The 26,946-nt window shown below is 49.2% G+C and overlaps 1 protein-coding gene across 1 annotated transcript; it reads left to right on the top strand.

Annotated features, from left to right (window-relative positions):
- Positions 1–493: 493 nt before the first annotated feature.
- Positions 494–26,444, top strand: ASCC2 (activating signal cointegrator 1 complex subunit 2). The gene is made up of 19 exons (XM_071445731.1): positions 494–616; positions 2,901–2,996; positions 4,543–4,701; positions 5,041–5,211; positions 7,112–7,241; positions 9,068–9,135; positions 9,571–9,681; positions 10,730–10,842; positions 11,795–11,869; positions 12,402–12,509; positions 13,565–13,633; positions 14,251–14,325; positions 14,735–14,912; positions 15,455–15,669; positions 17,151–17,270; positions 21,578–21,808; positions 23,861–23,969; positions 24,747–24,823; positions 25,555–26,444. Exons 2-19 carry the CDS (start codon positions 2,916–2,918, stop codon positions 25,721–25,723), a joined length of 2,259 nt encoding a protein of 752 aa, XP_071301832.1. The 5' UTR covers positions 494–616; positions 2,901–2,915; the 3' UTR covers positions 25,724–26,444.
- The last annotated feature ends 502 nt before the right edge of the window (positions 26,445–26,946 follow it).

The raw sequence follows: 26,946 nt of genomic DNA, 5'->3' as shown, positions 1-26,946 counted from the left end.
CGCTGTCCGACTGCAATGCACACACACGTCCCCGGGGAGCAAGGAGAAGCCCCAGCCGAGGGAAGCAGTGTGAGGGCTGGGAGGGTCGCCGGCTGTGACAGGTCCCTGTCCCCGCTGAACCCATTCCCTGCCCCGCCTGTGACACTGGATGGGGCAGCGCAGTTAAGTTAAAAAGGTCTCCTTCAAAAGGTGATTTATTGAACCAGCTGGTTTTCCTTCAAAGGAAGAAGAGCTGCAGGCTCCTTCCCCTCGCAGGACAACCCACGGACCGTAACTGCCCCGGCCCCGCGGCTGCGGCCGGTCCGGAGGGCGAGCGGGGCTTTGGGGCTAAACCCGCCCCGTTGCCCCTGCAGCCCGGCCCGAGCCCAGCTCCCGGCCCCTGATCCACACCTGGCCCCGGTGCCGCCCCTCTGATCCACACCCGGCCCCGGAGCCGCCCCCCGATCCACAGGCAGAGTCGGAGCCGGGCCGGTCCCACAGGCGGAGCCGGAGCCTGGCCGGTCCCGCCGCCGGGGCGGAGCCGGCCCGGGCCCCGCCCAGCCCGGTAGTTCCGCTCGGGGCCGGAAGCAGCGCTTGGCCACGGAAGCGTCGCGGGGCTGGTGGGACGCGAGCGCTGGTACCGGGCTCGGGCAGCTGTGGCGGGGTTGGGGTGGGGCGGGCGGCAGCGGCTGGGCAGGGCCCGGTGCGACAGGGACAGGGACCGGGCAGGGGACGTGGCCGGGGGGCGGCGGGAGCGGCGGGGCCCGGGTTAACCGGCGGTGTTGGGTTAACTCGGGGTGTCTGGCCTTGGGGTAGGGCCGAGGTGACAGAGCTGGGGGTGCTCACCTGGAGAGGAGAGCGCTCCAGGGAGAGCTCAGAGCCGCTTGCAGGGCCTAAAGGGGCTCCTGGAGAGCTGGGGAGGCACTTGGGACAAGGGCCTCAAGCAACTGGACACAGGGAATGGCTCCCGCTGCCAGAGGGCAGGGATGGATGGGATCTTGGGAATTAGGAATTGTTCCCTGGCAGGGTGGGCAGGCCCTGGCACAGGTGCCCAGAGCAGCTGGGGCTGCCCCTGGATCCCTGGCAGTGCCCAAGGCCAGGCTGGACATTGGGGCTGGGAGCAGCCTAGGATAATCCCTGCCCATGGTGAGGGGTGGAATGGGATGAGCTTTAGGGTCCCTTCCAGCATAAACCATTCCATGAATCCATGCTGCAGCATTCCCTGTGCTAGCTGTGCTGGGGTGGCTGCCTCATCCTCAGCAGTGTCACCTCACCCTGGATGTCTCCATGGATGTGCTCATCAGTGGGAATTGCAAGGCAGGGATCATTTCTGGCACTGGGAAAATAAATTTCCCTGGGAAAATAACTTTCCCTGGTTCATGCTCTTTGTCTGGCTCTTCCACTGTACCTGAAATCACTGGGCATGACAGATTAATTGTGGGCTTGTGGTTTAGACCAAAGTTCTTTATGGGGGGAAAAGCTTCTGAGAATGATCAGGAATGATTCTCTGTTGAGGTTATCCCATACTCAGGTTTATTCTTTTCTCTAGCTGAACAAGCTTTTGGGCAGGGCTTCTGTCTCTTCCAGGATGTTTTTGACTTGGACTGGAGACTTTGGTGCCTTCCAGGCTTGAAATGAGACACTTGGCATGTTTTTCTGTGTTACAAACACACATTTCTATGTGCAACTTTCAGAATGACTCGAAAAATTTTAAGAGCCAAATTAAATATATGACAAAACTGAACTGAAAGCCAGCTTGGCTTATTCTGCTAAAAAGTTTTGGTGTTTTTTTTTTTTTTCCCAAAGAAATTGTTCATCATAAAGTAATAGTTGCTTCTGTCAACATTTTAATTTTTAAACTCCTCTGAAAAGACAGAATTATTTTTAGTTTTCTAAGCTGTGGGTATTGCTGTTGCTCTGCTGTATTATTTTAATTGAGCTCTAAAATGTTAGATTACAGAATTTTTGCCTAAATCCATAAGTGACAAATTTATGAAATGAAAAATGTTATTTTTTCACTTGCTGTCTAAACCATGACCTCACTCCTGAGTCAGAGTCGTTCAGCTTTAGAGACACTGCTCTTGTTTTAATTGTTATTCAGCCCAGGCACTGTGACTGCAATTAAACATGCATCTAAGGAGATGTGTGACTTTCTTAATAAGAGCATAACTTTTTAGTACCATTTTGCAGAACTCATAACCCCCTAAAGAATTCAAAAGCTCTTTTATCCTGCCACTTTCATTTTTTGTAACTCTGAACTTTTTTAACAGTGCCCATAACATTCTTTCTATCGAGTTACTCTAATATTTGACTTATAGTTAATTTCAGGAAGTTAATTGAAACATTTCTGAGCCCACAAATGCTGTTGGAGATGAAGCTGTGGTTTTGTGAGCACATGGGAATTGGCAGGAGTGGGGAAGGCTTTTGTAGGCTCAGCTTGTGTCCCTTGTCTGGCTGAGAGCTGTGAGATTCTACACACAGGCACCAAAAATACTCTTTTAAAGCCCAGGCAAGGCTGTGTTTGGGTTGTTCCTGCAGTTTGTGCTGTCAGGAGAGACACTGCAAATGCTGAAAGAGGCTGCCAAGGCCAGAGTTCAGCACAGCTCTTCAGCAACCCCATTTAAATATCTAATTTCCATATTAAACAGTGTCCCCAAATGTGTTTTGTTGTCCTGGAAGATATCTGTGGCCTTTCAGTAATGATCAGGGCTGAAAGTTTAGCATCACATTCCAGATTTCCTCTGATACACATCCAGGTTCCCCCAGAATTTGGCATTTTGGTGGGGAATAAATTGCTGGGCATAAATGTATTCCCAGCCAGTGTGAGTTTGTTACAGCAGGGCTGCAGCCTCTTTTGTTCTGCTCTTGCCTGCCTGACCTTGTGAAGTGCATCCTGTGCTGCTTTTGTTTGCTGAGGACAGGAAGAAGCCACCAGGATGCCAGCATTGCCTCTGGACGAGCTCCAGCTGACAGAAAGGGATCCCAAGACAGGGAAGCTGAGAACTCTGCCAGCACTGGTGAGCTCTGGTTTTCCTGAAAGCCAAACAGACCTTCAATAAATCATTGTCTTATACTGAGGCTTGTCTGGGATGTGTGACAGGAATGGCTGGAGCTGTGCTGGGAGGTTTAGGTGGAGATCAGGGCAAGGTTCTTCCCCCAGAGGGTGCTGGCACTGCCCAGGCTCCCCAGGGAATGGGCACAGCCCCGAGGCTGCCAGAGCTCCAGGAGCCTTTGGGCAGCACTGCCAGGGATGGACAGGGTGGGATTGTTGGGGGTCTGGGCAGGGCCAGGGGCTGGATCAGTGATCCCTGGGGGTCCCTTCCAGCTCAGGAGATTCTGTGATTCTGTGAAATTTGTTCAGCCTGCTTGTGATTCTGTGATTCTGTGAAATTTGTTCAGCCTGCTTGTTAAAGAATTTATTTTAATGTGTTCAGATAGTTGAGCTTTCATTTACCCACCATAAGAAAAACCCAAAACATGAGACCCAAACTTGCTGTGTTCAACATCTGGAGTGAACTGTGTTTACAGCACAACTCCCTCCCTTGAGTCTGTAACCTTTGCTCCCATGGAGGGATGCTCTGGGAGTTTTTGCAAGCTCTGCCTCAGGTTTAGCTCCAAGCTGTGGCACTGGGATTCATCCCTTGTGCCTTCAGCTTGATGAAACCAGAAAATTCAACCCACAGAAACCCTTTTCTCCCAGAAATAAGGCCTGGAGAGAGCCTTCTGGGTATGTTGCAGAAGTGGGACTGTCAGTGCTGCTCACTCCTGAGGAGCTTTACCCTGAGCACACGTGTGGGATGAGGCCCAAACCTGCAGCTCACTGAATTCTCCTTTTAGGGTGGGTGTATTTGGGCAAAGCCTGTTCAGTAACCTTTGGGAAAGGTAGCAAAGTGTTTCTGTCTTTGATGGTTGTGTCACTTTGAGTTCATGGAGTATTGTGCAAGAACCAGTTCAGAGGAAAAAGAGAGTTCAAAGGCATGCCAGGAAGCTCCTGCTCTTTGTTTTGATGGCGTGGGAGGATTGCTTTGTCAGGCTTTGGTTAAGAGAAAGCAAGGAGCAACAACTGCCAAATTATCAAGGTCTGAAAATGTTGCTCATAAAGAAAGATACAAACCCACTGCCTTGAAAGGGTAGAAAATGAGAAGTTACCAGGGAAGGGAATGTTCCTGTCATCAGGACTGTAGTGACAAAACAAGGAGTAATTGGTTCAAACTGAAATTTAGATTAGATATTGGGAAGGAAATGTTCCCTGTGGAGGTGGGAAGGTTCTGGCACAGGGTGCCCAGAGCAGCTGGGGCTGCCCCTGGATCCCTGGCAGTGCCCAAGGCCAGGCTGGATGGAGCTTTGGGATAGTGGAAGGTGTCCCTGCCCATGGCAGGGGTGGAACTGGATGAGCTTTCAGGTCCCTTCCCACACAGACCATTCTGTGATTTGATAATGTTAAGTTGTATTAAAAGGTACCTTTGTGTTTCCTGGAATTCAGTGAGCAGCTGGTGACATTCCTGTCACTTGGTCTGGAGTTCTAATACAGTTCTAATATAGTGGTTTTTTGGCTTTCTGCAGCACCCAGAAATTAAAGCAGATCGGTCGTTCGTGCTGTACAAGCCCCCTCCTGCCATCAGAGACCCTGCTCTGGTGGAGGAATTCCTGGAACGAGCAAAATTCATTGCAGATGACCTGAACTGGCTTCTGGCTCTGCCTCATGACAAATTCTGGTGCCAGGTAATCATTGCTTTTTATCTGAAGATACAGCGTAAACATCCAGGTGCTTGTAAAAGCCATGAACCTTACATCATTTTCATAAAGATTTGTTTATGCTTATTGTGTCATGCAGGAAACATTTAATTTCCATTACTGCACCTTAGAATGCAAAGAAAGTATTTCCCTAAGGATTTTCCATTGGGAATTTTAAGAGTTGGCTTGTATTTGATGGATATGGGAGTCCTTTTCATGTGTCTGAGTGTTTTAGATTGCTTTAAATTTAACTGGGCTGCTCAGGAGCACAACCTATGAAGGTGTGACATTCCCTCCTTCCCATTTTCCTGCCTTTCCTTGTGCCAGGTGATATTTGATGAGAGCCTGCAGAAGTGTTTGGATTCCTACCTGCGCTCGGCCCCTCGCAAGTTCGACGTGCTGTGGGATTGCCACCCGGAGGTGCAGGAGCTGCAGAAATGCCTCCATCGCAGTGTCTTCCTCACCTTCCTCAGGATGTCCACCCACAAGGAGTCCAAGGTGAATATTCCCATGCTTTGCAGGTGATCCAGGCTGTGTGACTTAGGAAAAAAGAGAGAAATGAATCATTTTCCTTCTGGCACGACATTCCTCTCGCTGATTATTTTATCAGTTGGGGTCTCAAAGTGGAGGTGATAACACTCAGAGCTGAAGTATCCAAATTGCCTGCATCTCCTTCCTGAGTAATAGCAGGTTATCCATGTGTAGTGCTTGGATATGTCATGGGAAGAGGAGAGAGAGCACGTTGGCCTTTGTGTGGCCACATGGAACAGGCTCTTCAGGCCACTACTTCCTGAGCCTTCACTCCCTCAGGGCCACATGGTGCCACAAAATTCCTGCTAATACTTGTCTCTCCTTGAACTTGCCCCAAATTTTTGGCATACAGTGAAATCTCTCTAAATTACAGTTATCTTGGCATCATCAAGCATACAGCCTGGAGAAGAGAAGGCTCCAGAGAGACCTCACAGCCCTTTCCAGTGTCCAGAGGGGCTTCAGGAGATCTGGAGAGGAACATGGGACAAGGGATGGAGGGACAGGACACAAGGAATGGCTCCCACTGCCAGAGGGCAGGGATGGATGGGATATTGGGAATCAGGAATTGTTCCCTGGCAAGGTGGGCAGGCCCTGGCACAGGTGCCCAGAGCAGCTGGGGGTGCCCCTGGATCCCTGGCAGTGCCCAAGGCCAGGCTGGACATTGGGGCTGGGAGCAGCCTGGGACAGTGGGAGGTGTCCCTGCCATGGCAGGGGTGGCACTGGATGGGCTTTGAGGTCCCTTCCCACCCAAACCATTCTGAGATTCTATAATTAAAGACATCCTCATCACTAATTGTGTGAGTGCAGCTCCCATCTGGAGCTTTGGGATTTTCACCAGGCCTTTGGGCAGGGTGAGGGAGGCCCCTTGTGTTGCAGCAATCACTGGATCTCCTCATTGGTTCATCATGTGCTAGGGCTGTGTTGATTCTCTTGCCTATCACCCTGCTGAGGTTCAGGATGTTTTGAGGAAAGGCCTGGGAGTGGAGGAGTGGGACAGGAGCAGGATGAAGGAATGCTGGAGCCCGCAGCTGGCACCACTTCAGCAGAAGTACCTGACACCTCTGTGGTGTCTTTCATTGCAGGATCTGATTAAACCTCACCACTCGGAGAGGCAGGCAAGCATTTGAAACCATTTTCTAGTTGAGTGATCTGCAGGGAATGAATAGTCCATTGTCATGCAGGAGTCAGCAGGAGTTCTGGAAAGGGAACCTGGCCAGCACTGAGCCCCATCCCTCTGCTTCAGCAGGGAGAATGTGCCCTGCCTTTCACTGGGATTGAAAACATTTGCTGTCACAGGCAAACTGGGCTTCTGAAAATCCAAAATCCCATTTCAGCTGCCTGTTTCTCAGTGTCAGACAATGGGATTTTTCTCATCCAGAATGTTGTAAGAAATGCCTTCAAATGTGATGAGTTTTGGCAGTGTTCAGCAGTCAGCATGGAGAGCTGCAGCTCTGGGGTTTCTCCCTGCCTGTCCCTGATTCTGTGGTCTCTGGTGCTGGGTTCTGCTCTCCAGGGTGCAGGAACCTCAGGCTGTCCCTGTGCCTGGTTATTCATTCCTGCTCCTGACCTGTTCTGGTGTCAGGCTGGGAACTGGGGACCTGCAGGGAGATTTTTTGTAAAACTTTTAGGTAGATTAATTCAGCTGCTGGTGAAGGGATCAGTGGGGTGCCTGGTGTGGCAGGGACAGGAATGTGGGAATAGATGGCTCCACAGAAGCTGTTTCAAGAAGAGTTGCTGCCTTCTATGAAATAAATTCCTTAATACACCTTTGAGAGATGTTTTTACAGGTGCCATTATAATGCTGGAGTTACTGCAGAGCAAGATATGGATTACCCTTTAAATTCCTTTTTTTTTCCTGTCTTTGTAGGATCATTTTATCACTCCCTCTGTCTTTGGAAAAATTATTTACAACAACTTCCTGTTTGATATCCCCAAGATTCTGGATCTCTGTGTCCTTTTTGGGAAAGGAAATGGGCTCCTGCTCCAGAAGATGATTGGTCAGTAAAAGCCAAGGAACAACTTGCTACATTTAGGCTTTTGCTTATATGGGAAGTGACTTAGTGGTGTTTATACCAGTGAACTGTTCTGAAAATTAATTGTTTAGTAGCACCTAAGATCTGTCATTTCTAGATCAGATTGTGCTTTTCTTTTTCAGTGTGCACTTTGCTTGTTCCAAGGAAAGCTTCATGTCCTGCTTTGCTGCCCTGAGCTAGGCTCATGTTGTTAGACATAAACCTAGGCTCAGTTGTTTCCTGTGCCAATTGAATGTGCCCTCAGCCCTTGTAAGAGGAATGTGGGGCTCTGTAAAACCCTGGTAGAGATGGGAAGGGGTGAGGAGGGTTGGGAGATGGGCACAGTCCAGCTGTGAGTGCTGTTGTTCCCAGAGCTGGCAGCCAAGTGAAACATTCAGTGTGAGGTAATCACTGCTATGGGAAGTGGGAGAACCTGAAACTTCAGTGCAGGCATTGAATGTATCCAGAGCTTCCAAACCACAAACACTTCAGAGCCTTGCTCAAGCTGTGCTTATCCCTGGGTTTCTGTGTCTGTACACAGGACCTTGGTGGTGAGTACACAGGGAGGAACATCCAGCCATGGGTGCTGAGGAGGGAAGATAGAGCATATTGATTTAGCTTCTCTCTTTATCCTGTGCTCCCTTCCCAATCCTGTGATCTTTAACATCACCTGAGTGGAACAATATCTACCCTTGGATTAAGTCAGCTCTTCCTGAATTCTAACCCACTTTGTCTGCAGCTCATGGGATGAAGGTTTTCCATTTCTTTGGTAGTTATTTTTGTCTCATTTCCAACTTCGCTCACATGAGAAGTGTTAGCTAGATCATGTGGTGTAGACAGATTTCCAGCCAGAAAATCTTAGATAAACCTTTGCATTTTTAATCTTTTTATCCTTTTTCAGTAGCTTCTACTCTAAATTCCTCTGTTGTGCCTCAGAGATGGAAAGCAGGCATGGCAAGACAGATGCTTCCCTTTCAGATGGGAAGCTCAGATTATCTGGGTCTTAAAATATTCCAAAAGAGACCTAAGTAATGAAACCTCCTTTGAATTGTGCTCTGGACTGCCACACAGTCATGCTGCATGCAGGTGACCAAAGATTTCCTCACCTGATTATTTCACTGTGTTGGGACAGTAATGGTGTGAGCAGTTCTGGTGTGTAATTCGTAACTTCAGAAACTTGAGGTTCCTCTCAGGGTATCTGAGAAGTTTATCTGAAACTTGTCTTAGAGCTCTGTCCTTGCTGGAGAACTCTTAATTGTCATAATCTGAACAGTAATTCCCAGGAAAATAGGAGCCTTGGTGCTTGCTTGGTGAGGATTTATGGTGTGGCATTACTCAGTGGAGTATTTTGTAAAGATAATGGAGCCCTAGTAATATAATAGCAGGTGTTACTAAAGCCTCATTACCTTTAAGAAATATTCGGCAGCACATCTCCTGGTGTGTGCTGAACTGTTATCAGTAATTAAAAGTCAACTCCAGTTGTCAAATAAAGGAACTGGGGTTGTTCAGTGATAGTATTTGCATTATTCATTGATTCAGCCCCTGGAGCGTGAATCATCTGCCATCTCATTTGCTCTGCTCTGATGAGCATATTCCCATTGCTGGATCTCCAGGGGCATTGGAGAGCTGATGGATCAGCTTTTTGGGAGCAGGGCCTGTGCATGAGCTGGGGAGTCAGGGTGGGCTGTGTCCCACATGGTCAGTAGGTGTGTCTGGGGTGTCAGCAATAGCACAAGTACCATTTTCTGATGCAAATTTGCTCGTTGGCATCAATGTCTGAACTGATGGAAATGCTCTCCTTTCTCCTTCAGGAAATATCTTCACTCAGCAGCCCAGTTACTTCAGTGACCTTGATGAAACTCTGCCCACTATCCTCCAGGTACTGCTTTCCTGCTGGGATTTCATCTGGAAATGTGGCATAGCTTGAAGAGTGGAGAGGGAACATTGTAGGTGGGGAGAATGCGTTTCTTGAATCATGGAATATCCTGAGTTGGAAGGGACCCACAAGAATCATCAAGCCCAACCCCTGGCCCTGCACAGACACCCCAACAATCCCACTCATTGTCCAAACACTCCTTGAGCTCTGACCACCCTCTGGGGGAAGAACTTTCCCTAATATCCAGCCTAAGCTTCCCCTGACTTTGCTGTTTCTCCCTTTCCCTAGTTTGTTAATGTGTGTCAGGGAGGTTTTGAACATTATCTATAATTATTACTTGATGATTCTTCCCTCCCACTCTCCTTCAGCTTCTGCCTTCTCTGCTGTGTCCCACTGCTGGCTCCTGTCTGTTAACACTGCCCTGTTCTCCTGATTTAGGTGTTCAACAATATTTTGCACAAGTGTGGTTTGCAGTGTGAAGGGGCCTCTGCTGAGCCCCAGAAACTGGAAGAGAAAGTCAGTGTGACTGCAGGGAACATGCCCCTCCAGGTAGGAGTGAACTCTCTGTACCCTGAACAGGCCACAGAGGATCATTCTGTTCCCAAGAGCTCCTACAGCTCATGGTTCTGTGCCATTGTTGCACTCTTTGTCCTGGGACATGGTGATAAAACCTTTCCACCATGAGCTGATTCCTTCAACCATATCCTTTGGAACATGGATAGTTTTTAACCTGGCAACTTTTTTGCTTAATGAGCTCATAAATAATGTAACAATATCTGACAGAAGTCTCCACCTAACCCTGGAGGTCATAAGAGCTGGTTTTTTTTCTTTCAGAAATGTGTGTTTTAACAACAGTGTCATTTAACTGCAGTTAAGTAAGAGGGGTTTATGTGCTGGGGGCTGTACCAAGACAGTAAATGTGGTCCTCTGAAAAACCTTAGTCTTTCAGTTTGTGTGTGGAACCAAACCAATCTGTGATTTATTGATAAGTGATAGTTTGAAACTGTCATTTAGTGTCATTCAGTTGTTTCAGCTGCCTTGGAAGTACAGCTTGCACTGGACCAGACTGCAGAAAACATCCCTTTGATTCCCACATTTCCCATGTTCCTTATGATTCCCACATTTCCCATGTTCCCTTTGATTCCCACATTTCCCATGTTCCCTTTGATTCCCACATTTCCCATGTTCCCTTTGATTCCCATGTTTCCCATGTTCCCTTTGATTCCCATGTTTCCCATGTTCCCTTTGATTCCCATGGTTCTGCTGTGCAGTGCTTCATGAAAAGTGCTGCATGGGGAAGAGTTCCACATATGGAGGGTGTATTGAGGGCAAAGCCACTGTCCAGAGCAGGATCTGATGAGGGTTCTCATAATCTCCCAGGATCTTTAATGAAAGCAGACAGTTGGGATTGCATTATAGACCTTTAAACAAACATTAGGAGTTCTAGGAGAAATGTTGTCTCTGCCCCCAGGCCCTGTAACAGGTTTATGGTTGATACAGACTCTGCAGTCAGGAAGAGGCCTGGCCCCAATATTCTGTGTCCCTGCTGGGAAGACTTGCCTGGCTCTTCCCTCAGTAACTGCTCTTTCTCTCTCAGGAGCTGAAGGACATTGTGCTGTATCTATGTGACACCTGCACAACTCTCTGGGCCTTTCTTGATGTCTTTCCCTTGGCTTGCCAGACCTTCCAAAAACATGAGTTTTGTTACAGGTATGTCTTGGAGTGCAGACTGAGTTTGTCCTGGCCATGTACAAATACTGAATGTGCCACTGTGTCCTGTCCCATTGTTAGATGAGGAGACAGATTTGATGCAGAGGCTGCTGGGTTCTCTCTGACAGGAATGCACCATTATAAATACATGGATATAGGGATGTGTGGGTTTTCTGTTCTATGTCTGTTGTTGTTTAGGAGTGATCCTAGAGCCAGGCATCCAGGACAATTTCCAGTCAGCTGAACAGTACTGGGTGTGCTCTGGCAGGGGTGGAGAGGGACCAGTTATGGACAAAAGGAACTGCCTGCTGTAGGACCCAAAGCAAGGGAAGCAGAAAGTATTTCAGATAAATAGTTCTTCAGGGTCTGAAAACAAATGCCTTTGATGTTATGACCAAGTTTTATGCTAGAGAATATCAGTGAGGTTTGGCAAAAGCTGAGTGGCTGGGAGAGAGTGACAAGGGAACAGCCTCAAGCTGTGCCAGGGGAGGTTCAGGTTGGGTGTTAGGGAACATTCCTTCATGGAAAGGGATGTCCAGCCCTGGCACAGCTGCCCAGGGCGGTGCTGGGGAATGGTTGGACTCAATGCTCTCACAGGGCTTTTCCAACATGAAGCTTTCTGTGATTCTGAGAGTGTTGGGTCTTTTCAGGCTGCAGATCTGTGTTGGGAGTTTTTCTGGGTTGAGCAGATGGTTCTGATCAGCACCAGGATGCTTCTCAAATGCTTTTCTTTCTTACCCCTTCAAAGACCTCCCTGTGATTTCCTTAGAGTGCTGCTCTTTTTTCTGTGGTGTGTTTGCTTGTGTTCTGGGGCAAAAATACCAAAATGAGGTGATGCTCATGGGTACTGCTGGTGAGGAGGGTTTAATGAAATCAGCCATTTGTTCTGCCTTTTAGCAAATGACTTTTGGAACCTCAGCTGACAGGTACAGGTTTGTTCCCCTTTGTACAGGTTAGCTTCATTTTATGAACTGGCAATTCCTGAGCTGGAATCTGCAATCAAGAAGAGGCATTATGAAGATAACAGGTGAGAATTCCTGCAAAGGTTTCCTTTGGATCTTCAGTGAGACTTCCCAGGGCTTAGTTAAGAATTCACTTCATGCTGCTTTACCCATCCCTGAGGAGCCTGGCTTTTTTTATGCTGCTTCAAAGGGCTCTGAAGAGATGACTTCTGTAATAGCAAATTTTCCTGGGCAGTGGGGTGACGAATCATTTTTAGTGCTGTGTAAGAAGGAATTTGATGGGAGGTGCTTTCAAATTGTTACAAAGTGTGAGAACATGAATGATATCTTTGTGTGGCTCAGTCTCACTGTGAGGCACAGGCTGTGCTGGTACAGCAGGGGTCTCGTGTGGGGAGCTGCCAGAACAATTGGGATTGAAAAGCTTTATTTAGGGCATGGATTTTCCTTAATGACCATGAAATGTGTCTAATATCTGGTCTTTGCAGAAAGGAGATATTAATCCTAATGAAATTCTTCTTCTAGAGGATTAACTCTGGCATAAAGGTGTGTTACAGATTCTGGTGCTGACACCAATAGTGTCTTTTGCTCTCTCTGAAGTGTTTTTGCTGATTTGTGGAGGAGGATTTCACACTCCAGAAAGAAGATGATAGAGGTTTTTCACATCCTAGTAAACCAAGTCTGTCTGCAGCCCATCCTAGAGAGCAGGTATTGGCACTTGGCTCTGTGCTACTCACCAATTACTTGATTGCTGTGTGGGAGAAATTGCTTCTCATTTACAAATTTAGTGGAGAAAATGAACAGAAACTGCTATTTGTGTTGGGATCGTAGCCAAAAGCTTGGCTAAGGTCAAATTCTGTTGCCCTGTGTATCAGGAATGTTCCAGATGGAGCTGTTTGGTCCAGAATCTGTGGTGAGCTGGGCCCAATAAGCTTTCTGACTCCAGTGTGTGGCTCGTGCAAAGTTTGGTCATCTGTAACACCTTGAGACCTGATTGTGACCTTCCAGGACCTGGAGGTCCATCAATACAGATGGAGAGAGACTGGAGAGAGGGGCTTGGAGTGACAGGAAAAGGGGGAATGGCTTCCCACTGCCAGAGGGCAGGGATGGATGGGATATTGGGAATTAGGAATTGTTCCCTGGCAGGGTGGGCAGGCCCTGGCACAGGTGCCCAGAGAAGCTGGGCACCCTTGGAAGTGTCCAAGGCAAGGCTGGATGGGGCTTGGAGCAATCTGGGATAGTGGAAGGTGTCCCTGCCCATGGCAGGGGGTGGAACAGGATGGGCTTTAAGGTCCCCTCCCACCCAAAGGTGCCTTGGAACAAGGCTTGGAGCCTCAGCAGCACCCAGGGTTTGGGTACTGAGGCTGCAGTGGGAGTTTGCTTGGCAGGTGTTCTTACACAGGTGAGCACAAACTTCCTGGAAAATTCACTGGTGTAATCCCAAGACATCATAAAGGCACAATTCCAAAAGCTGTGCACACCATTTCCTGCTCACTGCAAGTCTGAGGCATCAAATTATTTATAAAGTCTGTCTGAAAACTTGTAATTCTAGGTGTGATACAGCTTTAGATCAAAGTGCTGAGATGTTTGCTGAAGCCTTAAAAACCACTTGCTTCCATTTGACTCTTTGCTCCTGTGAAAGCCAAATGTGGCCTGAAATCTCTTTTCAAATGGGGCTTTACCTTGGTGTGTAAATGTGAGTGGTTTGGCTGGTGGGGTTGGCAGACTTGCCTCTGAGTGTTCACTGTGCTGTTTTCCTGCAGCTGTGAGAATATTCAGCCATTTATTGAGGAATTTCTGCAGATCTTCACCTCAGTGCTTCAGGAGAGGAGGTGAGTCTGGCTGGCAAGAGGCCTGAGGGGGCTCAGCTCCTTCCTCTGCCATTCTTTACAGCAGAATTGCCTGAGGCAGCATTAGGAGGCATTTGGGAGTCAGAAATCTTGTAAGTAGTTGGGAGAAGTGCAGTGAGAGGATTTCAGCCTGCAGCACAGACTCTGGCACTGAGAAATGCTGTTCTTCACTCCCTTTAATCCAGCCTCTCAAAGAAAAGAAGAGCAATTTAGCCATTAGCTGCCTTGACAAGTTAGGCTGTTATTACTGATCTGTGCTTTCCAGCTGGGCTGACCAGACCAGAAAAATATTAAACATGAATGCTGGAGATGCAAAGGAGGTGGCAGAACTGGGAATTCCATCTTGTCCTCCTGCCCATGCTGGCATTCTGAGCACATTCACATGGTAAAGCAGATTTTCCCTGTAATGCAGCACTGGGTTCCAGCCCTCACACATGAGGAGTGTTGCTGTGGTGTAGTGGCACCAAAATCAGGCATGGCTGGAATCCAGCATTGGGTGAGAGGTTCTCTGTTCCTACCTTAGCACTGAGGCAGTCAGAGAGGCACAGTAGTGGTAAGTAATTGAGCTTCACTGATTAAACTTGCTCCTGTGTTTTCAGATTTCTCCGTGACTACGACGAGCTGTTCCCTGTTGAGGATGATGTGAGTCTGCTCCAGCAGGCATCCTCTGCACTGTATCCTTGGGCTTTGCACCCCTGGCTGCTCTTGGATTCCTTCACACCAGTGACATTTCTGCCTCTGGTTAAGCTGCATGACTGACAAGAAGTACTGGAAAGTTTTCCCTTAACAGAAAAAAAAGGATAGGGGGGAGTTGTTGCCGAGAGAAGCTGAGGCTGCCCCATGCCTGCAAGTGTCCAAGGCTTGGATGGAGCTTGGAGCAATCTGGTGTCATGGAAGCTGTCCTTGCCCATGGTAGGGGGTGGGACAAGATGAGCTTTAAGATCCCTTCCCACCCAAACCATTCCATGCTTTTGTGAGTGTTGATGCAGGCACAAATTTGGACATCGCTGACAATCCCGTAGTTACTTCAGGGTGATCCCTGAACATGTGCATCCAGAAATGTCCTTAATGCTGTGCTCTTAGAGATGAGACCAGGACAGCCTATATCCTCCAAGCAGTGGAAAGTGCCTGGGAAGGAGTAGACAGGAAAAAAGGACAAGCTGTTAAAGCTCCAGCAGCATCCAATGGAGATCCAGCCATAATGGAGAGCACCCCTGAGGACAGGGAGGATCTGGGGGCTGCGTGTGCCCTGGAGGATGAGGTGGGTACAGCTCTGTGCTGGGACTGGGCTCTGCTCTTCCTGGGGCTCTGCTCTTCCTGGCCTTCCTCTATCTGTGAGGACAGGCTTGGTTTGCTCAGCTTTGGGGACAACATGAGATTTGGTGTAATTTCTGACCTTTGCTGTATCTCCATGCAGCCTTGGGAAATGAGACATGAAGCTACACCTGAATCCTGAGTTATCTCTGAGCAAATTGCTTCCAGCTCTCATGGCTTGGGTTTTCCCTTGCTGGAGATTATTCAAATACTCTGTTTCATCCCTGCAGTTCATGTGCATATTTTTGAAATGCAGAGCTTGCCTGTTATTTGAGGAAGGGATTCTCCAGGGTGTCCTTGCTGACTCAGGGACTGGCAAAAGGAGCCAGTAGTTTAAACAGCTGGGTTCTCTTTTGGCTCCAGTTTTGAACTTGTGTATGTAAACCCTGAGAGCCCAGAGTGCTGCTTGCCCTGTATTTCTGTGCCCACTGCCTGCCCTCAGCAGCTGTGTCCCTGCCCAGTGCCACCAGGTGTGTTTGGTGTCCCCAGTGTGCCGGCGCTGCGGCCGCGCCCGTTGCCTGTGTGTGCGGCGTGGAGCTGGACTCCCTGATCTCCCAAGTGAAGGATCTGCTGCCAGATCTTGGAGAGGGATTCATCCTGGCCTGCCTGGAGGAGTATGGATACGACACAGAGCAGGTGATCAACAACATCCTGGAGGAGAAGTTGGTGCCATACCTGGATAAGCTGGACCGAAGGATGCGAAGGTGTGGGACAACCTCTGGGTGTTTCTGTCTCACTTAATTGTTCTCACTGGAAGCTCAACACTTGTAGAGCTCTAAGAATTTGTATATTTGGGGTAGAGAACTGAAGTGAAGGCTTCTCATTGTCACCTGTCACCAGTTTTCTGCCCTCCTTGTGTCCCTGCAGAGGAGTGGGACCTTTGCTGCTCAGTGTTAGAGTAGAGCAGGTGCAGGGTTGTGTTTTGTGACAGGGGACAAAACCACTTGTACATGAAATGCTAGACTAAACTAGACTAGAATAAAATAGAATGCTGGGCAATAGAATATGTTGCCTTCAAAAGTTATTTTGCTGCAGTGTTTGTTGTCACAGCGTTTGTTGTGAAAATCCCAGCTGTCCTGCAGGAAAGGGCATCTTCAGCTGGAATTCAGCCAGAATTCAACCCACAGGGTCAAATATGGTTATTTAACAGGCTGCTGCTTTGTGAGTGAAGATGGAACAAATCAGATCCATTTTTATGTTCCCTCTGACAAACTTGCCAGGCTTGTCCTGCTTTCCTGGATTGGGCAGGGGATGGAGGGTTTAGAGCTGGTGGCAGGATTGAGCTGTTGGAGTTTGTCTGCAGCTGTGAGTGTGTGTTTGTGCTGCACCAGCAGTTCCTGACAGAGCATCAGGATGTGAATGTGCTGTATGTTCACATTTCATGGAGTTATGGGCAGACTGTCTCACTGTTGCATTAAAGGAAAGCATCTTTATCGGAAAAATGATGTAAAAAAAATCTTAGTTTTGCAACAATCTTTGTGTTCCCACAATCAGATCTGCTGACTTTGGCACAAGTAGTGCAGGACGGGCTTTAGGAAGGATTGGTTTTTCTGCAAAGCCAGCAGTTCCACAAGATAGAGCTGCATTTTTTTTCTTCCTGCCTTTTGCATCTTGAAACAAAGCTGCTGGCTCGATAGGAAATGTTGAATTGTGACCCCTGCTGATTTAAAGGGGAGCACAGCAGCATTTGCAGCTGCCCAGCTGAGCTGTCTGCACCACCAAAATGAATGTCAAAAGTACAGTCTTTTGACTTACAAGTTGAGCAAACATAAACCTGGAACCCTGGGAAAGATTTAACAAGGGAGATAAATATCTTGAAATCAGCAGCAACAAATTATTGGAATTTTTTCCAGCCTGTAATTCATCACACTTAGTGTTTGTCTTCACTGAGTCACTGTGTTGAGACCAGGCAGTCTGTTGAATATTCTGTTGTCCTGCACGCTTTGATAGACTCTGAAATGAACAGAAGAATTTTCTCTTGGCTTTCTGTGAGTTACTTTAGTTTCCCCTCAAATCCAAGCTTTGGGAAGGGAAGGGATTGTGCCCTGTGACTCAGCCAGCACCTCTTGGTGTGCTCAGGATATTTTGGGATTGATAAAGGATAAAGCAAGGGCTTAGGGAAGGGAGAGGATTTCTCTTCCTCACTTCACTTTTGTTTTTATTCTCTCTCCTTGTTTTTTAACAGACAGCTGAAGCCAGACCCTACCCCTCTGGTCAGCTCTCGCTGTAACATTTTCCAGAATGATGAGTTTGATGTTTTCAGTAGGGATGCAGTGGATGTGTCTCGGATCCAGAAAGGCAAGAGGTGAGTGTTGGCACCCAGTCATTAACTCTGCCTGTCAGGAGGAACAAACACCTGGGAACCTGCACATTTATCTCTCCTAAAAACCTCCTGCAGGAATGTTTTGGCAGGGGGGAAGGCTTATCAAAAATGTTTCCCACCTGTTTGTCTGGGAAAGTGAAGTGAAATATTATGAGGGGGTTGGTTTCACTTAGTGTTTTTCCTAATTGGCTTTCCTGTGTCTGCTGCTGGAGATTGCTCTGCCAAGCTCATTTGTAATGTCAGGCTCTTCCTCCTTGGGCTTAATGTTAAACTTGCACTGAACAACAAACCTTGAAAAGACCCATCCCTGAGCCTGGGATTGTGACTCAGAGCTGAGAATAACTAATGATTTGATCTAGAGCCAAGGGAAGATTCAATATCCATCTACTTCAACATCTGATAACATTCAGTGCCTTAGACTACTTGTGTTGTCCCTGCTGCTGTAAAGCTTCCTGCAGAAGGGCACTTGGACTTGTGGAGTCCTTTGGGTTGGGAGGGACCTTTAAAGGTCATTTAGTCAATCTGCCTGCAATGAGCAGGGATCTCCCTGCCACGAGCAGAGATTTCTACAAACCCCCACCAGTTTTCACTTTGCTTTCTGCCTAGCTGGTTGTGTGGTGCTGGCTCCCACTGATGTCAACCCTACAGTGTGGTTCCCTTGTTCCAGATTCTTTTAAAAAATATCACAGAATCATGGAATGGTTTGAGTTGGAAGGAACTTCAAAACTCATCTTGTTCTATCCCCTGCCATGGGCAGGGACACCTTCCACTGGACTTTAAACTGCTCCTCTAACCATCCAAGGGTGATCTTAATGTTGGGATGAATTCTTACAGCAAATAACGAAAAGTCTGGCTGGAGTTGGAGCCACGTGACCTGAGAGCACCCAGTTAAGGTTTTGATTGCAAAGTTGCATCAAACTCTAGGAGAAAACCACTTTTGTTCCCTAGTCCAGTGGCCCAGCTCCTCAGAGCAGTGCCACAGTGCTGATCCTGTCTTGGCTAAGCAAGAAAGGAATTTCTTTTCTCTTTAGCCAAGGCCATGACTTTTGTTGTGTTCATAGCTGAGAATTCACAGGCAGAACCTTTCTCCTGGTGGTGCCTTGCTCTGTGAGACAGGTGTGCTGGGTTATCCCAGTTTCCCAGAGCCTTGCACAGGTGTGCTGGGTTATCCCAGTTCCCCAGAGCCTTGCACAGGTGTGCTGGGTCATCCCTGTTCCCCAGAGCCTTGCACAGCTGTGCTGGGTTATCCCAGTTTCCCAGAGCCTTGCACAGCTGTGCTGGGTTATCCCTGTTTCCCAGAGCCTTGCACAGGTGTGCTGGGTCATCCCTGTTCCCCAGAGCCTTGCACAGCTGTGCTGGGTTATCCCAGTTTCCCAAGGCCTTGCACAGCTGTGCTGGGTTATCCCTGTTTCCCAAAGCCTTGCACAGGTGTGCTGGGTTATCCCAGTTTCCCAAAGGCTTGCACAAGTGTGCTGGGTTATCCCAGTTGCCCAAAGCCTTGCACAGGTGTGCTGGGTTATCCCTGTTTCCCAGAGCCTTGCACAGGTGTGCTGGGTTATCCCTGTTCCCCAGAGCCTTGCACAGGTGTGCTGGGTTATCCCTGTTTCCCAGAGCCTTGCAGAGGTGTGCTGGGTTATCCCAGTTTCCCAAAGGCTTGCACAGGTGTGCTGGGTTATCCCTGTTCCCCAGAGCCTTGCACAGGTGTGCTGGGTTATCCCAGTTCCCCAGAGCCTTGCAGCAGCAGCAGCAGCTGGTCAAGGCCAGAGAGCACCGGGTTCAGCACAGAGCATCCAGTGGCTGGAATATCCTGCTCGGAGCTCCCTCTGCAGCTCACTTGGAGAGCTTTGGAAGCTGTAAATCATCCCTGAGCTGGGCTCTGGGATGTGCTCCCATGGCACTGCCCCCCAGGGGTACCAGCATTCTTGGAGAAGTTCTCCTCTCTCCTGCTGTAGTTATGTGACCTCTTGGGATTATCCTCGTGCTGCTGCTCTTTCTGCTGTCATTTGCCTCCCTTCATTTCAGAACATTTAGGAAAAGTCTTCAGGACTCCAGACATATTAATTGTAGTTTGAGTAGTTTAAAACCTGGAGAACAGCAGTGTCCAAAGATGACCATATCCAACTGAATCAGAGGAAAAGCTGCAGTACCTTGTCTCCAGGATTTAATATTCAGCACTGATGGTTCACCCCAGTTTTGGGGTAACAGGGCTTTCCAAGCTTAGTCTGAGATTTGCTTTGGATTTGAATTGTATCAAATATTTTTTTTCTCCTTCTAAATACCTTTTGCTCACCAAATTCTCTTGTGTTCAGGGTGCTGTTGCTAAGCCTGGTGTTACCATAGTGCCTAAAGAGCCAGAGCAGGTTGTCCTGGCCACTCTCAGCATCAGCAGTTTGGGGCAGAGGCTGTCCTTGAGAAAGACAAATCCAGCCAGGATGAGGAGGGAATCAAACACAAGGATATGAATGTGCCAGCATAGACTCTGCTGATCCTGAAAAGTGATGGCACTTGTCTGTGCCTGTCCAGCCCTGGCTGTCAGCTGAATCTGTCTCCTGGAGCCACAGCATGTCCTGAGCTCCATGGGACTAGAGGAGCTATCCCACTGTTTTTCCTGGGATTGGTGCCCAGACCATTTCATGCAGCTCCTCTGCAGTCATCAGACCAGCTGGACAGGAAGCAATTACCAGGTGCTGGGTTCAGGCTCAGCTGAATTCCCACAGGAGCTGTTATCCCAGGGATCCCGGGCTGCTGAGCTCACCACGTGCTTGGCAGGGCACTGTGTGTGCCACCAATGCAGGCAGTGAGTCATGGCAGAGAGGAACCACCTCCAGCTGCAAACTTCCTTTGGTTTGAGATTCCAAATGAAAATCCAGGCTGCTGGCTCACATCTCCTCAGTCTGTCCCTTCCTGAGTCACTGCCATTGCCTTGGACAGGTCCTTTCTCTGATAAAATCCGCTGCTGGGATTATATCCTGGGATGCAAGTTCTCCTGGGAATGCTGGCCAGTGGAATCCCCCGTTGCTTTGCTGTAAATATGTACTTGGCTGGTCTGAAAAATGGGACTTCAGAGCTTATGCTTGTGCAGCTTCAGACACTCAGCAGCTGCTTTTTAAACCCTCTGTTTCTTGGTCTTCCCTTCTATAAAATGACTATAATTTACCTGCCTTCTAAATTTAAAAAAACAAGCCCTTGCAGTGCTCCAAGAGGTTGAATCACAGTCACTCTCTACTGTTTTGTTCTTTGCCTTGGGAATTGTGTTTATTCTCATTCTTACCTGGTTGTTTTTTGGATCTCCCCATCTACATTTGTCCTTTCTCCCTCACATTTGTGCTCCATGCACCTTGGCCAAGTTTCATCTGCAATAGGATCGCATTTGGCCTCCTTTGAAAGCTTCCTCTCTGTCTGAAGTGCTGGTGGTGGTCTCCAATTCCTGCTCTTTTTTAGTGGCCAAACAGCCCTGGTACAAATGACCCACCCTGGATCACTCCATCCAGCCTTGGGCTCAGCACAGGAAGGAGCTGGAGCTGCTGGAGTGAGACCAGAGGAGGCACCAGGATGATCAAAGGGATGGAGCAGCTCTGCTGTGTGGAAAGGCTGGGAGAATTAGGATTGTTCAGCCTGAAGAGAAAGCTCTGAGATGACCTAATTGTGGCCTTCCAGAACCTGAAGGGGCTGACAAGAAAGACGGAAGAGAGACTGTTTACAAGGGCTTGGAGTGACAGGAAAAGAGGGAATGGCTTCCCACTGCCAGAGGGCAGGGATAGAGGGAATATGGGGAAGGAATTGTTCCCTCTGAGGGTGGGCAGGCCCTGGCACAGGGTGTCCAGAGCAGCTGGGGCTGCCCCTGGATCCCTGGCAGTGTCTAAGGCCAGGCTGGACAGGGCTTGGAGTGACAGGAAGAGGGGGGATGGCTTCCCACTGCCAGAGGGAAGGGATGGAAGGAATATTGGGAAGGAATTGTTCCCTCTGAGGGTGGGCACCTGGCACAGGGTGCCCAGAGCAGCTGGGGCTGCCCCTGCATCCCTGGCAGTGCCCAAGGCCAGGTTGGACAGGGCTTGGAGCATCCTGAGCTAGGGGAAGGTGTGAGGGTGGAATAAGATGAGCTTTAAGATCCCTTCCCGCCCAAACCATCCCACGATTCCACAAAGCAGCAGGCCAAAGGTGGGGTAAGGGGAGCCTGTGGCACTGCGGATGAGCCTTGCATTGCTTCACATTCCACTGACTAACAGGGCAAAAAGCAGCTTCAGGGGCGGGTTTTAACCCCTTTTCCTTTTCCCCCCGATCGCGGGCAGGAGGGAGAAGGACACGACGCGGAGCCTGGTGAATGACAAGAGGCTGGTGGCGGAGCAGCGGCAGCGCTACAGCCAGTACAGCGTGGTGCTGGAGGAGCTGCCCCTGCCGCCCGGAGCCGGCCACGACTACGGGGACTACGGGGACTACGAGGACGAGTACGACGACACCTACGATGGGAACCAAGTGGGCGCTAACGACGCTGACTCGGATGACGAGCTCATCTCCAGGAGGTGAATGCTGAGAGGAGGGGGAGGGAGGGAGGGAGCCACGGGGGAATCACCGCGGAATTCTCTGGCTCCCACAAACCTGGGAAACGCTGCTTTGGGCTCTGTTCCTCCACGAGGGGTTCAAACCAGCCCTTTCTCTGTTTGCACTGTGACGTGCAAGGAGGGAGGTTTGGGGCTCCCTTCTCCTGTGGATAGGGAGTGTTCTCAGGGTGGGCTGTTGTCATTATAGTGCAAGAGTTCTACTGTCATTACATTGCAAGGGCTCCATATTGCTGGAGTTTTGTACCTCCTTGATGTTGTTTTTAGGCAGCTCCTCTAGGCACTGACTGTTCCTTGTCCTCACAGTACCCAACTGACTCCAGTTCCCTCAACCACCCAATCCACTCTTTTATAACACTCTTTTTATTGGCTACAGCTGCGGCCTGCTAACATCAGGCCTGCTCCTAATCCTTAATAATTGGCTCAGCTGCAACTCTTTAGGGGGTAAGATTACTTTCTATACTACCTTTATTTACTTATGTTCTATCCCCTACAGCAGGCTATTCCTTGAACAGAAAGTGATGGCACTCTCGAGGCAAAGAACCTCATTGAAAAGTGGCTGTACATAAATATAAACCAAATTCCTAGCCAGACCATTCCTAAACTTCAGGAATGTGTTGCAAATGAACACAGAGTGTGCCCAGAATGTTCTCCAGCTTCCACTCAGCCATTGCCTCAATTAGTCAGGAAATCCAAGAGGGGAATTTGTCATGTGTGGAAACTTGTACTCAGCAATGCCTCTCCTTGGAGAAACTACCCTGTAGCAGGGAAAATTGGCTTGGAAAATCAGTGGAGCTGGGCAACCTAAAATGGCTGGTTAGCAAAGGAAAACTTCAAAATTTGGGGAATTTTACGACAGACTTTCCCTCTGAGTGAGCTGCAGAGCACTCTGCACCATGACTGACAACTGCACACAGTTAGCTTTTGAGAAACAAAGGGTTAATGGGGATGGAGGCTGGAGAATATTTATTTTAGAAAATGTGTGGTTTAAAAGCTGCTTTAACATTTCTGAAAGTGGCCTTTTGAATTCTGATGTATTATGAAGATGTCACCATTCCCAACCTCAAACCAAAAGGAAGCTTTGAGGCTCTTTGTCCCTTTTTTCGCTCTCCTAAAGTGTTGAGAAGCTTCAATTTAAATCCTTTTAGTGTTTTGCCTGTAAGAATGTGGCAGCCAGGTGTTTTTCCCTCTTTCAGGTCTCAGTGCCCCTAGAAACAATTAGTGGATGTCACTGCTGAAAACTGGATCTGTTGGTTTGACATAACAAAGGCTTTTCTGGTTCTACATTTATTTCTTTGGCAGTGGAATGGTGGGTCTGAATTCCAATGGAATTCAAACACAGACATGTATTTATGTTAAAGAAGAGTTATAGGCATGTGTAAATTCTTCCTCCACCCCCAGGCCCTTTGCTCTGCATGGCCAGAGTGATTCATAAAGCCTGATTAATTTCTCCAGGGTTTTCCCCCTGTAGGAAACTGGGGCATAGCATTGGAACTGGAGCTCCCTGGGTAGCCCTGACCAGTCAGAGGGTTTGGAGCACAGCACTGCCTGAGCATGCATGCTTCTGTCCAAATTTGTCTGGTACAGCAGATGCTCCCTGTCTGCTGAGCTAAAGCCTAGCAAAGGATACTCCTTAATATTGTGGCTGTGTCTGGATGCCCATTTCCCAAAGGAAGCAGTTGTTTCTGTGGAGATACTCCTTGTGAGGTTTCAGGGTTGGGTTTTTTTTTTAACTATTATTGTTATTATTATTATTTTCAGTGACAATTTCATAGTGAACATTCCCCAGTGGAGACTGTGTGTATGTTAATTGCCTATAGGAATGTGGTATTAACTCCTGGGTCTCCTGCTTTTTTTTGTTTTTTGGTTTGTTTTTGTTCAGGAAAATGAAGTCCATGAAATCTGTAGAGTCTCATCTTTTAAAGACATAATGCAAACCACAAAGGATGTACTGTTCAGAGAAATGTTTGTGGCTGTGCTATTTTCTTTTCTAATTATTTGTGTCTTATTTCCCAGGCCATTCACAATTCCTCAGGTCTTGAGACCTAAAGGACATGAAGAAGGACAGGAGACAGAGGAAGAGGATGAAGAGGAGGAGGAGGAAGCTGAAAAAGAAAGAACAAAGGTGACATTTAGCTGGAGTTGCATTCAAATTTACCATATTTCTTCCCTGCTTCACCTGCAGGTGATGTGGAGCAGATTTTCTGTTTCAGAGAGGGAATCTTTGAGCAGCAGCAGGGACTGAGCTGCTGTTCAGTGGCTGCTGGGCTGTGATGTGTCCCCAAGGACAGCTCTCCATAGCTTCCTGCCCTAACTGCTGGAGCAGTGACACTTCCTCCGTGGGGAGCTTTAATCTGCTTTATCCCAGAGACAGACAGAGCCAGCAGAGCACTCTGGGGGTCACTGGCACTCTGTTTCCATGGATGTGCTGGGAGCAGCCATGGGCTGGGAAGGTTTTCAGGCAGGTTTTGTGCCAGGTGTGTGTTTAGAATCCCTGACACCAATCCCACTGGTCCAGAGGTAACGAACCAGGAACTGACTCTGTTCCAAACAGAATCCTCTCCTCTCCAGGCTGCTGCATGGTGCTGATGTGTCTCCTGACCTGTTCCCTTGGTGCTGATGGGTTTCCTGACCTGTTCCCTTGGTGCTGATGGGTTTCCTGACCTGTTCCCTTGGTGCTGATGTGTCTCCTGACCTGTTCCCTTGGTGCTGATGTGTCTCCTGACCTGTTCCCTTGGTGCTGATGTGTCTCCTGACCTGTTCCCTTGGTGCTGATGTGTCTCCTGACCTGTTCCCTTGGTGCTGATGGGTTTCCTGACCTGTTCCCTTGGTGCTGATGTGTCTCCTGACCCGTTCCCTTGGTGCTGATATGTCTCCTGACCTGTTCCCTTGCCTCCTTTAGGACCACTTTGTGCAGGACCCCGCTGTCCTTCGGGAGAGGGCTGAGGCCAGGCGCCAGGCCTTCCTTGCCAGGAAGGGGTAAGCAAGGATCTCCCTCTGCCTCTGCAGCTCTTCTGCTGCTGACTGGAATTGCTGGGGGTGTTCCTGCTCCTTGGCATTCCTGTGTGTCAGGGTCCTACCACAGTGGGATGAACTTCCTCACCCACCCTTTATTTCACTGCTGGTTGTTTTATCCCTTTGAATGGGGGTGGGCATGGCATGGAATCATGGAGTGGTTTGGGTGGGAAAGGACCTTAAGACCATCTTGTTCCACCCCTTGCCATGGGCAGGGACACCTTCCACTGTTCCAGGCTGCTCCCAGCCCCAGTGTCCAGCCTGGCCTTGGGCACTGCCAGGGATCCAGGGGCAGTCCCAGCTGCTCTGGGCACCCTGTGCCAGGGCCTGCCCACCCTCCCAGGGAACAATTCCTTCTAATACCCAATCTAAACCTCCCATTTTTCAGCATAAAGCCATTCCCCCTTGTCCTGTCACTCCAAGCAGCAGAACCCTGTGGAAGACAGGCTCTTGGAGAGCACAACTCCCAGAGCTCCAACAGCTCCCACAGGGATTTTGGGACAGTTTCATAGCTGTTTTCAGCTGACAGGCTCAGTGTGTGGAAGGACACAGTGGTGGTGGGGCTGATGCTGCTCCTGGGCTGCCGTGGGAGCCCTGAGCTGAACCCCTCACACCCCGGTGTTTGTGGGGATGTGGGATTTCACCCCCAGGAGTGCAGTGTGCCTGTTGTGATGTCCTTGCTCTGTGTCCTCCAGGCACAAGCACGACAGCTCTGCCGTTGTTGGGAACGCCAAGGGCCACGGGCAGAGCCGGGAGACGCTGCAGGAGCGGAGGAAGAAAGAAGCCAACAAAAGCACCCGAGCCAACCACAACCGCCGGGCCATGGCCGACAGGAAGCGCAGCAAGGGCATGATCCCCTCCTGAGCAGCTCCGGGGCGGGGCTGCGCCGTCCCAGGCCCTGCCCAGGAGGAGGCTCCCTTGCCTCGGCATTCCCTTTGCTCAGGGGATGGATGTAGGGTGCAATACCCGGCGGCTGGGCTCACACGGAGCTGCATTCCCTGTGGGAGTGCTGCCTGTTCCTGGGAAGGAGCTGCCCTGACTGTGTGTGCCAGTGGTTGCAGCCAATACACGGGACAGGCTGCAGCAGCCATTCCTGCCCTTTTGTACTATTTATAATTCAGAGTTTTATTTTCATACTGGCTCCTGCCCACCCTGGAGTGGGCAGCTCTGAGAGCACGGCTTCCATGGAAATGCCTTATCCTGAACTTGAGTTATAGATTGTCCCAGCTTGGAAGGGACCCCCAGGATCATCCAGTCCCACCCCTGCCCCTGCCCAGACCCCCAACAATCCCCCCCTGTCCATCCCTGGCAGTGCTGCCCAAAGGCTCCTGGAGCTCTGGCAGCCTCGGGGCTGTGCCCATTCCCTGGGCAGCCTGGGCAGTGCCAGCACCCTCTGGGGGAAGAGCCTTGCCCTGATCTTCACCTAAACCTCCCTGCACAGCTCTGTGCTGGCAGAGAAAGGCTCAGGCTGCTCCCACTGCCAGCAGACCCACAGGGGTCCAGGTGAGTCAGACCTTATGGATTTCTGTCCCTCAAGTGAGGCCTGTGAAAACAGATGGTACAAATAAAAGATGTAGATGTCTTAGCTGTTTTTTTAAGACCCTTACAGACAGTATTGATGAACTTCCTGGTATCCAATTAGGCTTTGCTTGGTTAATTTGCTGGTTAATGTGCCCTGAGTGCCCTCTCCCCACCACACTGTATTTTCTTGCACTGCAGCAGTGCCTGTGGCTGTCACCCCCACAGTGGGAAAATCAGCAGTGAGTTGTGCTCCAGGGCAATCCCAGTGCTGCAGGAGCAGTGGGGTGGTAAAGTGCTAGTAGGGTGGTAGTAAGGTCCACACCTTGGTGTGACTGGAGCTGCTGTGGGGCTGTGTGCAGAGAAGCAGAAATGCAGCAGAACAGCCACTGCCATGAAATGAGGGGAAGCCCTGAGTGCTCCAAGGAGATTTTTCTTTGCCTATCAGTGCTGCCCAAACCTCCCAATGACAGGCGTGGAAAAAGGAATAGATTTACCAGAATCCCCAAATGCTGTATCCAGGAAAATCCCCTGCTGGGGTAATGCTGCTCTCCTGCAGCTCCTCCCTG

The sequence above is a fragment of the Agelaius tricolor genome, unplaced genomic scaffold, assembly GCF_023055355.1.
Source record: "Agelaius tricolor isolate 1412-34295 unplaced genomic scaffold, bAgeTri1.0.p SCAF_20, whole genome shotgun sequence".
NCBI classification, from domain to species: Eukaryota; Metazoa; Chordata; class Aves; order Passeriformes; family Icteridae; genus Agelaius; species Agelaius tricolor.
Note: the sequence above shows the minus strand (reverse complement) of the source record. Positions and strands in the feature narration are given on the sequence as shown.

Excerpts from the sequence above, each read along its gene's own strand:
- ASCC2 (XM_071445731.1), top strand. The coding sequence starts at position 2,916 with ATGCCAGCATTGCCTCTGGACGAGCTCCAGCTGACAGAAAGGGATCCC. Across the intron at positions 10,843-11,794 it reads AAACATGAGTTTTGTTACAG|GTTAGCTTCATTTTATGAAC; the intron begins GTATGTCTTGGA and ends CCCTTTGTACAG. Across the intron at positions 15,670-17,150 it reads CTGGACCGAAGGATGCGAAG|ACAGCTGAAGCCAGACCCTA; the intron begins GTGTGGGACAAC and ends GTTTTTTAACAG.